The sequence below is a fragment of the Bufo bufo genome, chromosome 7, assembly GCF_905171765.1.
Source record: "Bufo bufo chromosome 7, aBufBuf1.1, whole genome shotgun sequence".
NCBI lineage: Eukaryota > Metazoa > Chordata > Amphibia > Anura > Bufonidae > Bufo > Bufo bufo.
Window position 1 is genome coordinate 215,114,840 of NC_053395.1, and position 12,818 is coordinate 215,127,657.

The window sequence follows — 12,818 nt, forward strand, 5'->3', positions numbered from 1 at the left end:
TGCCCTCGCAATCTGACAGATTTGGAGTGTTTTTGCAAAGAAAAGTCAAAATGTGCCATGCTGATAGACTTATACCCAAAAAGACTGAGTGCTGTAATAGAATCAAAAGATGTTTCAACAAAATATCAGTTTAAGGGTGTGCACATTTATGCAACCATATTATTTTATTTTTATATTTTTCCTTCCCTCTACCTAAAAGATTTCAGTTTGTTTTTCAATTGAGTTGTACAGTTTATAGGTCACATCAAAGATAGAAAAAGTTCTGAAATTATTTATCTTTGTCTCATTTTTTTACATCACAGAAACCTGACATTTTAACAGGGGTGTGTAGACTTTATATATCCACTGTATCTGTGTTTTATCTTCTTTGTTTTCACTCGTTTAGCAATTGCTCTTTACATTATACTTAACCACCTCCGGACCGCTGTACGCACAGACGCGTCCTGGAGGTGGTTGATTCATTCCTCCTGGACGCGCCGGCGCGTCATCTCGCGAGACGCGAGATTTCGGTCACAGCCGGCCCGCGCATGCGCATCGCGGGCCGGCAAAAGTTAGAGGAGTATTTCATCAGCAACCTGCCAGCCAATGATCGTCGCTGGCAGGTTGCTGATTTTTAAAAAATCGAATCACAAGCCAGATAACAGATCATATTAGTAAATATGATCTGTTATATGGCTTCTCTGCTTCTCTGCTGGTCCTTTTCGTCGGTTGGATCCAGCAGAGAAGCAGACATCACTGTGAGTACACACCAAACACTGCCCTTAGCCCCTGATCACCATCCATCACCCCCATCATCCAAATTAACCCCTTGATCGCCCCCTGTCAATCACTTAGTGAAAGACAAAAAGTGATCAGTGTAAACTGACACTTTTTTTTTTCACTAGTATTGGCTGTTAGGTTTTAGGGATAGTTTAGGCCCCTTGGTTAGGTAGTTAGCGTCAGTTAGCGCCCACCCCACCGCACCGCAGTCACTTTTATTCGCTGTTTAGCGTATCGCTAATCAGCATTTGTACTTTTATAGTATCTGTAAGTGATCAAAACTGATCACGGTCAGATCTATAATAGTATTAGTGTCACTTTAGTTCGCCCTCCACCCAAAACGCAGTGTTTGCCCGATCAGGCCTGATCGGTCGCCCACACGTGCGTTCACCCACGCCCGCCCCACCGCAGTGACAAAAAAATTTTTTTTTTTGATCACTGCACATTCACTTTACACGCTCTGCGGCGATAAAAAAATCAGTTTTGATATTTTTTATCAACCGCAGCGGCCTCCGGTACTTCGCTAGCCTCCCCTTTGTAAGACAGGCTTGCTTTTTTTCTTGGGTAGTCTCAGGGAATACCCCTAAATTTAGTAGTCCAAATGTCAAACAGGGGGTATTCTTCTGAAGAGGCCTACAGGATTCTGACCCAGTCGGATGAGGAGTGGGAACCCTCATCTGATGAATCTAGCGGGTCAGAATATGAACCTGTAGAAAGCAGTGGCTCTCTGACCCAAAGTTCGGACGAGGAGGTTGAGGTCCCTGGCAGCACCAGGCGTACCCGGCCCCGTGTCGCTAGACCACAGGTTATGCAGGATCCGCTTCAAGAGCAGCAGAGTGGGGCTGTCGCTGCCGGATCACGTGGTGAGGCATACACCAGCAGCGCAGCCCTTCCTGGACCTAGTACCAGCACTGCCGTACAACATGGTGAAGTAGCGAGCACCAGAAGGGCAGTTGAAGCTGGTACGGTGGCACGTGCACTAGTTACCCCGTCGCAGCCACCGCACAGACAGGCCCGTAGAGCCCCTAGAATCCCTGAGGTGCTGGCAAACCCTGATTGGCAGTCACCAACTTCAGCCGCACCAGTAGTTCCCCCTTTCACCGCCCAGTCTGGAGTTCGGGTTGAGACGGCTCAGATCAGTACGGCCCTGGGATTTTTTGAGCTGTTCTTGACTGCGGAGCTCTTGGACTTAGTCGTGGCAGAGACCAACCAATATGCCACACAATTTATAACCGCAAACCCGGGAAGCTTTTATGCCCAGCCTTTCCGGTGGAAACCAGTCCAAGTTTCCGAACTTAAAATTTTTCTGGGCCTTCTCCTCAACATGGGCCTGACAAAAAAGCATGAATTGCGGTCATATTGGTCAACGCACCCAATTCATCACATGCCCATGTTCTCTGCTGCTATGTCCAGGACACGATTTGAGGCCATCCTGCGTTTCCTGCACTTTAGCGACAACACCACCTCCCGTCCCAGAGGCCACCCAGCTTTTGACCGGCTCCACAAAATTCGGCCCCTCATAGACCATTTCAACCAGAAATTTGCAGATTTGTATACCCCTGAGCAAAACATCTGCGTAGACGAGTCCCTAATACATTTTACCGGGCGCCTTGGCTTCAAACAGTACATCCCAAGCAAGCGTGCCCGGTATGGGGTCAAATTGTATAAGCTCTGTGAAAGGGCCACAGGCTATACCCACAAATTTCGGATCTATGAGGGAAAAGATCAGACCCTGGAGCCGGTCGGTTGCCCTGACTACCTGGGGAGCAGTGGGAAGACAGTCTGGGACTTGGTGTCACCCTTATTCGGCAAGGGGTACCATCTTTATGTGGACAATTTTTACACAAGTGTGGCCCTCTTTAGGCATTTGTTTCTAGAACGGATTTGCGCCTGTGGCACCGCGCGAACTAGTCGCGTGGGCTTCCCCCAACGGCTTGTAACCACCCGTCTTGCAAGGGGGGAGAGGGCTGCCTTGTGTAACGAAGAACTGCTCGCGGTGAAATGGAGAGACAAGCGTGACGTTTACATGCTCTCCTCCATTCACGCAGACACGACAATACAAATTCAAAGGGCAACCCGTGTCATTGAAAAGCCCCTCTCAGTCCACGACTATAATGCGCTCATGGGAGGGGTGGACTTCAATGACCAGATGTTGGCTCCCTATTTAGTTTCCCGCAGAACCAGACGCTGGTATAAGAAGGTGTCTGTATATTTAATTCAATTGGCGCTCTACAATAGTTTTGTTCTCTACAGTAAGGCTGGGAGAACACGATCCTTCCTCAAATTCCAGGAAGAGATCATCGAGAACCTCCTTTACCCAGGAGGTTCCGTGGCCCCATCCACCAGTGTAGTTAGCCGTCTACACGAGCGACATTTCCCCAGTGTCGTTGCTGGTACCTCAACCCAACCGCCACCCCGAAAAAAATGTCGTGTCTGTAGCAGGAGTGGAATAAGGCGTGACACCCGCTATTTCTGTCCTGACTGTCCGGACCACCCTGCCCTATGCTTAGGAGAGTGTTTCCGGAAGTACCACACACAGGTACACCTAGCATAGGGATCACATCTCACCAGGACAGGCACACAGGGCTATTAGGGCCCTTTCTCTCACAGCTGCTGCAAACCTCTCCTTTCACCTGGGATAAAGTGCATAACGTACTTCGCCACATCTTTGGGCGATTTGCGCTTTGCACATTGTCCCATGGGGAAGGAGAGGTTTGTTCTATAAAGGTAAAAAAAACAAAACAAAAAAAAAATTACCGGTAAGTAAAAAAGTTAAAAAAGTTTAAAAAAGTTAATATGTTCTGTTCTAAAGTTAATAAAGTTATTGCTTTGCGGCCTGGTTTTTTCTTTTTTGTTTTGTTTTTTTTACCTTCCAGGTGGACCATCCGATCGACCAGCTGCAGCACTGATGTGCATTCGGACAGAAGCATTGCGCTGCTGTCAGATTACACGCAAGTCGGTGTATGCGGCGCTGCAAGACGAGATTTCTCCTCTGCAGTAAAAGATATGTTTGCCAAGGCATATGAGCTGAGGAGGTGGCGGTGTTCATATACTTTGGCAAACACTTTGTATATATAAAAAAAAAAATCCCGGCAATGATTTATTCATCCACATCGATTGATGTGAATGGAGAAATCTGGTTTGCCAGGGCATACGAGCTGAAGTGGGTATGGATGTTGGGCGGAGCTCCTATGTCCTGGCAGACGCCTTTCCCCTCCTTTTTTCTTTTTTTGGCCGAGATTTTTTCATCCACATTGATCGATGCGAATGAAGAAATCTGTGCCGTTCATTTTTTTCTTTCAGCCCAGAGGCTGAACGGAAAAAAAAAATCTCATTACCCGTATGCTCAATATAAGGAGAATAGCAGAAACTCCTAATGCTGGGCATACATGTAATGATTGCGGAGACCCTCAAATGCCAGGGCAGTACAAACACCCCACAAATAACACCATTTTGGAAAGAAGACACCCCAAGGTATTCGCTGAGGGGCATATTGAGTCCATGAAAGATTGAAATTTTTGTCCCAAGTTAGCGGAAAGGGAGACTTTGTGAGAACAAAATCAAAAAAATCAATTTCCGCTAACTTGTGCCAAAATTTTTTTTTTTCAATGAACTCGCCATGCCCCTCATTGAATACCTTGGGGTGTCTTCTTTCCAAAATGGGGTCACATGTGGGGTATTTATACTGCCCTGGCATTTTAGGGGCCCCAAAGCGTGAGAAGAAGTCTGGTATCCAAATGTCTAAAAATGCCCTGCTAAAAGGAATTTGGGCCCCTTTGCCCACCTAGGCTGCAAAAAAGTGTCACACATCTGGTATCTCCGTACTCAGGAGAAGTTGAGGAATGTGTTTTGGGGTGTCTTTTTACATATACCCATGCTGGGTGAGATAAATATCTTGGTCAAATGCAAACTTTGTATAAAAAAAATGGGAAAAGTTGTCTTTGCCAAGATATTTCTCTCACCCAGCATGGGTATATGTAAAATGACACCCCAAAACACATTCCCCACCTTCTCCTGAGTACGGAGATACCAGATGTGTGACACTTTTTTGCAGCCTAGGTGGGCAAAGGGGCCCACATTCCAAAGAGCACCTTTCGGATTTCACAGGTCATTTACCTACTTACCACACATTAGGGCCCCTGTAAAATGCCAGGGCAGTATAACTACCCCACAAGTGACCCCATTTTGGAAAGAAGACACCCCAAGGTATTCCGTGAGGGGCATGGCAAGTTCCTAGAATTTTTAATTTTTAGTCACAAGTTAGTGGAAAATGATGATTTTTTTTTTTTTTTTTTTTTTTCATACAAAGTCTCATATTCCACTAACTTGTGACAAAAAATAAAAACTTCCATGAACTCACTATGCCCATCAGCGAATACCTTGGGGTCTCTTCTTTCCAAAATGGGGTCACTTGTGGGGTAGTTATACTGCCCTGGCATTCTAGGGGCCCAAATGTGTGGTAAGGAGTTTGAAATCAAATTCAGTAAAAAATGACCTGTGAAATCCGAAAGGTGCTCTTTGGAATGTGGGCCCCTTTGCCCACCTAGGCTGCAAAAAAGTGTCACACATCTGGTATCTCCGTACTCAGGAGAAGTTGAGGAATGTGTTTTGGGGTGTCTTTTTACATATACCCATGCTGGGTGAGATAAATATCTTGGTCAAATGCCAACTTTGTATAAAAAAATGGGAAAAGTTGTCTTTTGCCAAGATATTTCTCTCACCCAGCATGGGTATATATAAAATGACACCCCAAAACACATTCCCCACCTTCTCCTGAGTACGGAGATACCAGATGTGTGACACTTTTTTGCAGCCTAGGTGGGCAAAGGGGCCCATATTCCAAAGAGCACCTTTCGGATTTCACAGGTCAATTTTTACAGAATTTGATTTCAAACTCCTTACCACACATTTGGGCCCCTAGAATGCCAGGGCAGTATAACTACCCCACAAGTGACCCCATTTTGGAAAGAAGACACCCCAAGGTATTCCGTGAGGGGCATGGCGAGTTCCTAGAATTTTTTATTTTTTGTCACAAGTTAGTGGAAAATGATGATTTTTTTTTTTTTTTTTTTTTTCATACAAAGTCTCATATTCCACTAACTTGTGACAAAAAATAAAAACTTCCATGAACTCACTATGCCCATCAGCGAATACCTTGGGGTCTCTTCTTTCCAAAATGGGGTCACTTGTGGGGTAGTTATACTGCCCTGGCATTCTAGGGGCCCAAATGTGTGGTAAGGAGTTTGAAATCAAATTCTGTAAAAATTGACCTGTGAAATCCGAAAGGTGCTCTTTGGAATATGGGCCCCTTTGCCCACCTAGGCTGCAAAAAAGTGTCACACATCTGGTATCTCCGTACTCAGGAGAAGGTGGGGAATGTGTTTTGGGGTGTCATTTTATATATACCCATGCTGGGTGAGAGAAATATCTTGGCAAAAGACAACTTTTCCCATTTTTTTATACAAAGTTGGCATTTGACCAAGATATTTATCTCACCCAGCATGGGTATATGTAAAAAGACACCCCAAAACACATTCCTCAACTTCTCCTGAGTACGGAGATACCAGATGTGTGACACTTTTTTGCAGCCTAGGTGGGCAAAGGGGCCCACATTCCAAAGAGCACCTTTCGGATTTCACAGGTCATTTTTTACTGAATTTGATTTCAAACTCCTTACCACACATTTGGGCCCCTAGAATGCCAGGGCAGTATAACTACCCCACAAGTGACCCCATTTTGGAAAGAAGACACCCCAAGGTATTCCGTGAGGGGCATGGTTAGTTCCTAGAATTTTTTATTTTTTGTCACAAGTTAGTGGAAAATGATGATTTTTTTTTTTTTTTTTTTTTTCATACAAAGTCTCATATTCCACTAACTTGTGACAAAAAATAAAAACTTCCATGAACTCACTATGCCCATCAGCGAATACCTTGGGGTCTCTTCTTTCCAAAATGGGGTCACTTGTGGGGTAGTTATACTGCCCTGGCATTCTAGGGGCCCAAATGTGTGGTAAGGAGTTTGAAATCAAATTCTGTAAAAATTGACCTGTGAAATCCGAAAGGTGCTCTTTGGAATATGGGCCCCTTTGCCCACCTAGGCTGCAAAAAAGTGTCACACATCTGGTATCTCCGTACTCAGGAGAAGTTGAGGAATGTGTTTTGGGGTGTCTTTTTACATATACCCATGCTGGGTGAGATAAATATCTTGGTCAAATGCCAACTTTGTATAAAAAAATGGGAAAAGTTGTCTTTTGCCAAGATATTTCTCTCACCCAGCATGGGTATATATAAAATGACACCCCAAAACACATTCCCCACCTTCTCCTGAGTACGGAGATACCAGATGTGTGACACTTTTTTGCAGCCTAGGTGGGCAAAGGGGCCCATATTCCAAAGAGCACCTTTCGGATTTCACAGGTCAATTTTTACAGAATTTGATTTCAAACTCCTTACCACACATTTGGGCCCCTAGAATGCCAGGGCAGTATAACTACCCCACAAGTGACCCCATTTTGGAAAGAAGAGACCCCAAGGTATTCGCTGATGGGCATAGTGAGTTCATAGAACTTTTTATTTTTTGTCACAAGTTAGTGGAATATGAGACTTTGTAAGAAAAAAAAAAAAAAAAAAAAAAATCATCATTTTCCGCTAACTTGTGACAAAAAATAAAAAGTTCTATGAACTCACTATGCCCATCAGTGAATACCTTAGGGTGTCTACTTTCAGAAATGGGGTCATTTGTGGGGTGTTTGTACTGTCTGGGCATTGTAGAACCTCAGGAAACATGACAGGTGCTCAGAAAGTCAGAGCTGCTTCAAAAAGCGGAAATTCACATTTTTGTACCATAGTTTGTAAACGCTATAACTTTTACCCAAACCATTTTTTTTTTACCCAAACATTTTTTTTTTATCAAAGACATGTAGAACTATAAATTTAGAGCAAAATTTCTATATGGATGTCGTTTTTTTTGCAAAATTTTACACCTGAAAGTGAAAAATGTCATTTTTTTGCAAAAAAATCGTTAAATTTCGATTAATAACAAAAAAAGTAAAAATGTCAGCAGCAAAGAAATACCACCAAATGAAAGCTCTATTAGTGAGAAGAAAAGGAGGTAAAATTCATTTGGGTGGTAAGTTGCATGACCGAGCAATAAACGGTGAAAGTAGTGTAGGTCAGAAGTGTAAAAAGTGGCCTGGTCTTTCAGGGTGTTTAAGCACTGGGGGCTGAGGTGGTTAAAGAGTCACTGTACATTCACACAAGTTCATTTCATTTACTAGAGAATGGTGTAACTAGCAAATTTCCAAATCACTTCTTTTAAAAAATCTACCTGCATCCACCAGAAAAAAGCTGTAAAGTCATGGCCACTAGGGGGCTCACTTCCACCTAACTTGCAGTCCACTGCCTGTTGTCAGGCAAGATACATTCCTAGTAACAGAGACACAGAAGACGGGTCACAGGAAATAGAGGCGTGACAGAGCTAGCTGAGATCCTGAGCCTGATAGAAGAACTGCTTCTGCACTGCTTTTGAAGATTATTGGAGCATCCTTTGTGTGTGTGCGATCTCCTCTCCTTAACAGTTCTGTGAACTCTAGAGCTGAAAACATACATGGTGGGAAGTAAAGAAAAGGACATCACAGCACTACAGTGCTGGCAGATTTCACAGAAGGGATTTGACCTCTGCTTCTGAGTGAAATGCATCTAGCTGTGTAGCTGAAACTATGGGTAAAAGAAACAATAGGGAAAAAAAACCTGTTCCTTCACAGTTATGATTGCACAAGGAAGCACAGTCCTTATGCAAACATTTTTTGAAACCTCTTATGCAAACACATTTTAAAGGGGTTATCTACTTTAGACATCAATACTGATATACCTTTATTAGGAAAGCCTAACAGAATGAGTCATTTATTAGGGATTCTTATCTCTTGAATAGAGAGTGGTTTCGAAGAGCATCTTTCGCTCTGGAGGACCTGTCCTGTCCTGCATTATATAGACAACCCATTCATTACAATTGTAGGTTTTTACACTGTGTAATGTTTAATTTTCCATGTGATGGAGTTGGCAAGGAAACGGAACACTTGCTGTCAAGTTTCACAACAGATTACAGTTGATTGGTGAACCACTTACTGTCATGGGATTACTTATTGTAGGGGTTGTTCAGAACCCCTGTAAAGCGATATTTCCAGACTAAGATATTGATCACCTATAATTCAATATTGAAGAGGCTGCCACGGCCCCATCATGGTTTACCAAGTTGAACTCCATACTCCAGTGTGGCTATAAACAGTACTGCAGCTCATTTCCTTTTCCTTGAATAGGATGAAGTTGCAGTGATCTGTAGTACCAGGCACCACCACTAACAAAAGTGAGGTGCTGTGCCTCATAAACAACGCTTGGGCTACATGATGACGGACCCCTGCCAATCCTAAGGATAGTTCTACAATTTTCTAATCTTGCAAAAGCCCTTTGAATAAAGTGAATTTCCACCTTTAGCATTAGAGTGTTGTATGACACTCGTATTTGTTGTTGTTCTTTGCATATATTTTCAAACTATTTGTACAGTTTATACAGTCTGTGCTGTCACTTGGTGACTGTCAGCAAGCTACTTCTGCTGTGAATGGCCTTTGAGTCTGAGTGACAAGTGAACACCTTATAAGTGGAAACCTCTTTTGAAAAAGCAAAACTCCTGACCGCACACCTGTAGCATTGCACTAGTCAGTTCCCGTCACGTTACATACCTCCACTTTACACACTGACCATTCCCCAAATTTCCAGGAATGGCAGGGGTAAACTGTACAACTTCTGTACTGGTGGAGTTGCACTGGACAAGGTCTCCCATCTGCTTCAGCTTGCATCTTGATGTGGCGGGATCGCATCTGCTGACCTAGGATAGAAAACGCAATAGTCACTTCTTAGCAGCTCTTCGTAAAGGGGAAATGCTCATAAATCAGGATGCAATTACACAGAGGGCCACAGTAAAGGTCCAAAAGCTACAGAGCCATTGCCAGTGCAACAGTTTATGTGCAATATGTGAACAAGATACACAATGGCATATAGCGTTGGAAAAGATACCAGTTATAAATGCTGAGATACAGTAATGTTTATCTCACCAGAAGTACAGGTTTATGGTCACACAATTAGGCACAGTTTTTAGTGGCGAAAGTCGACATAAGGTTAAAATGCGTGGTGGTTTCACAAGAAAGCTTTTTACAGCCTGGACAAACTTCTGGCAACTGAACACAGAGTTGGGTAAAGATATACAGTCATGTGAAAAAATTAGGACACCCTTTGAAAGCATGTGGTTTTTTGTAACATTTTTAATAAATGGTTATTTCATCTCCGTTTCAACAATACAGAGAGATTAAAGTAATCCAACTAAACAAAGAAAACTGAAGAAAAGTCTTTTCAAGATCTTCTGTAAATGTCATTCTACAAAAATGCCTATTCTAACTGAGGAAAAAGATAGGACACCCTTGCCCCTAATAGCGAGTGTTACCTCCTTTGGCTGAAATAACTGCAGTGAGACGGTTCTTGTAGCCATCTACCAGTCTTCGACATCGGTCTGAGGAAATTTTACCCCACTCCTCAATGCAGAACTTTTTCAGCTGTGAGATGTTTGAGGGGTTTCTTGCACGTACAGCCCTTTTTAAGTCACCCCACAGCATCTCAATGGGATTCAAATCTGGACTTTGACTTGGCCATTCCAGGACTCTCCATTTCTTCTTTTTCAGCCAATCTTTGGTTGATTTACTAGTATGTTTTGGGTCATTGTCATGTTGCATGGTCCAGTTCCGCTTCAGCTTTAATTTTCTAACTGATGGTCTCACATGTTCTTCAAGCACCTTCTGATACACAGTAGAATTCATCGTGGATTCTATGATGGTGAGCTGACCAGGTCCTGCTGCAGCAAAGCACCCCCAAACCATGACACTTCCACCTCCATGCTTCACAGTTGGTATGAGGTTCTTTTCTTGGAATGCTGTGTTTGGTTTACGCCAAACATGTCCTCTGCTGTTGTGTCCAAATAATTCAATTTTGGACTCATCTGTCCAAAGAACATTATTCCAGAAGTCCTGGTCTTTGTCAACTTTATCTCTGGCAAATGTCAGTCTGGCCTCGATGTTTCTCTTGGAAAGCAAAGGTTTCCTCCTTGCACACCTCCCATGCAAGTTAAACTTGTACAGTCTCTTTCTGATTGTAGAGGCATGTACTTCTACATCAACAGTAGCCAGAGCCTGCTGTAGTTCTCGAGATGACACTTTAGGGTTTTTGGAGACCTCTTTTAGCATCTTGCGGTCTGCTCTTGGGGTGAACTTGCTGGGGCGACCAGTCCTGGGCATGTTGGCAGTTGTTTTGAAAGCCCTCCACTTGTAGACTATCTTCCGGACAGTGGAATGGCTGATTTCAAAATCTTTTGAGATCTTTTTAAATCCCTTCCCAGACTCATAGGCTGCTACAATCTTTTTTCTGAAGTCCTCTGACAGCTCTTTTGCTCTCACCATGGTGCTCACTCTCACTTCAACAGTCAGGAGCACACCAAACTAAATGTCTGAGGTTTAAATAGGGCAAGCCTCATTCAACATGCAGAGTAACGATCTACTAATTATGTGCACCTGGTGTGATATACCTGTGTGAGATCTGAGCCAATTTAAGAGGGAATACATGTGAGGGTGTCCTATCTTTTTCCTCAGTTAGAATAGGCATTTTTGTAGAATGACATTTACAGAAGATCTTGAAAAGACTTTTCTTCAGTTTTCTTTGTTTAGTTGGATTACTTTAATCTCTCTGTATTGTTGAAACGGAGATGAAATAACCATTTATTAAAAATGTTACAAAAAACCACATGCTTTCAAAGGGTGTCCTAATTTTTTCACATGACTGTATACCACTTTAAGAGGCTACGATGCCTCCTCTCAAGTCTGCGGCAGAGGACTGTTTTATCACTTGTTGGGACCTGTGTGTTACAGCAGCCTCCTCTCACACCATGTGGCGGCTTCAGCTACACACTATTACCTGTTCCCTGCTGCAAGCCCTTATATAATGTTTAATAGCAACACCTAGTGTAAGGAGTGAACACTACAATACCCAATTAATTACAGATAAACAGCATGACAACACATATCAATATAATACACAGGGGATTGTTTGCCTTTAATCAGATTTATTTTGCCATAATTGCAATATACTGCACTCAGGTCTCAGTCTATAGTGATGGTACTAATTCCTACAGGAACCAGGCAAGTCCAGAATCCCTGCTAAGCAATGGGCACCTCCTTACAATCCTCTTGCATCACACAGCAATTCTTAATCTCCTTTCTGTCAGTGAGTGCTGGACCTTCTTCGCTATATACTAGTGAGACTCCTTCCCTGGACGCGCGTACCACATGCAAATCGCAGTGGCGGCTCATCTTCTCCGATCCCCTTTCCGTCAGTCTGCACACCAGACCACTGACTCATCACTCCAACCCAACTCCTTAGTAAGGACCTGTTTTTTTACAGCAGCCTCATCTCACATACCATGTGGCTTCAGCTACACACTGCTGCCTGTTCCCTGCAGCAAGCCCTTATATAATGTTTAATAGTGATGGACGAACATCGGCCGGGACAATTCACGAACACGTGTTCACAATCAAATATTTGCGAACCTCACGTTCGCGGCGGACCCCATTGACTTTAATCAAGAAAAAATCCCAGCAGTCGTGTCTTGTATGTTCGTGATGTTTTATTACATCAGATCAAATCAAAATGTCCTCAATCCAGGGCGCGTTTCGGCAAGCATGCCTTTATCAACAGGTAGAGGTATACTCAAAAAAACAGGTATATATAATAGAATAATACCGCCTATTATGACGTCATAACCCCCTCCCATCCACCCAAAACAGGTGGTGGAAGGGGTGGGGATGAAAGCAAAAAGTATCAACCCATATATCAGAAGCCGACAAAGTATATGTCTCAAAGTATGTTTCAAAATATATCAAAATATATCAAAGTATCTCCAATACATATAACAGACCATATTTTCCGGTGTATGTGATCCCTCAATGGATAATAGATGTCTGAAAA

The 12,818-nt window shown here is 43.2% G+C and overlaps 1 protein-coding gene across 1 annotated transcript in view; it reads right to left on the minus strand.

Annotated features, from left to right (window-relative positions):
* Positions 1-12,818, minus strand: part of THSD7B (thrombospondin type 1 domain containing 7B) — a 594,761-nt gene that overhangs the window by 42,941 nt on the left and 539,002 nt on the right. The window contains 1 exon segment of the mRNA XM_040440450.1: positions 9,494-9,639. Within this exon segment, the coding sequence (XP_040296384.1) occupies positions 9,494-9,639 (146 nt within the window).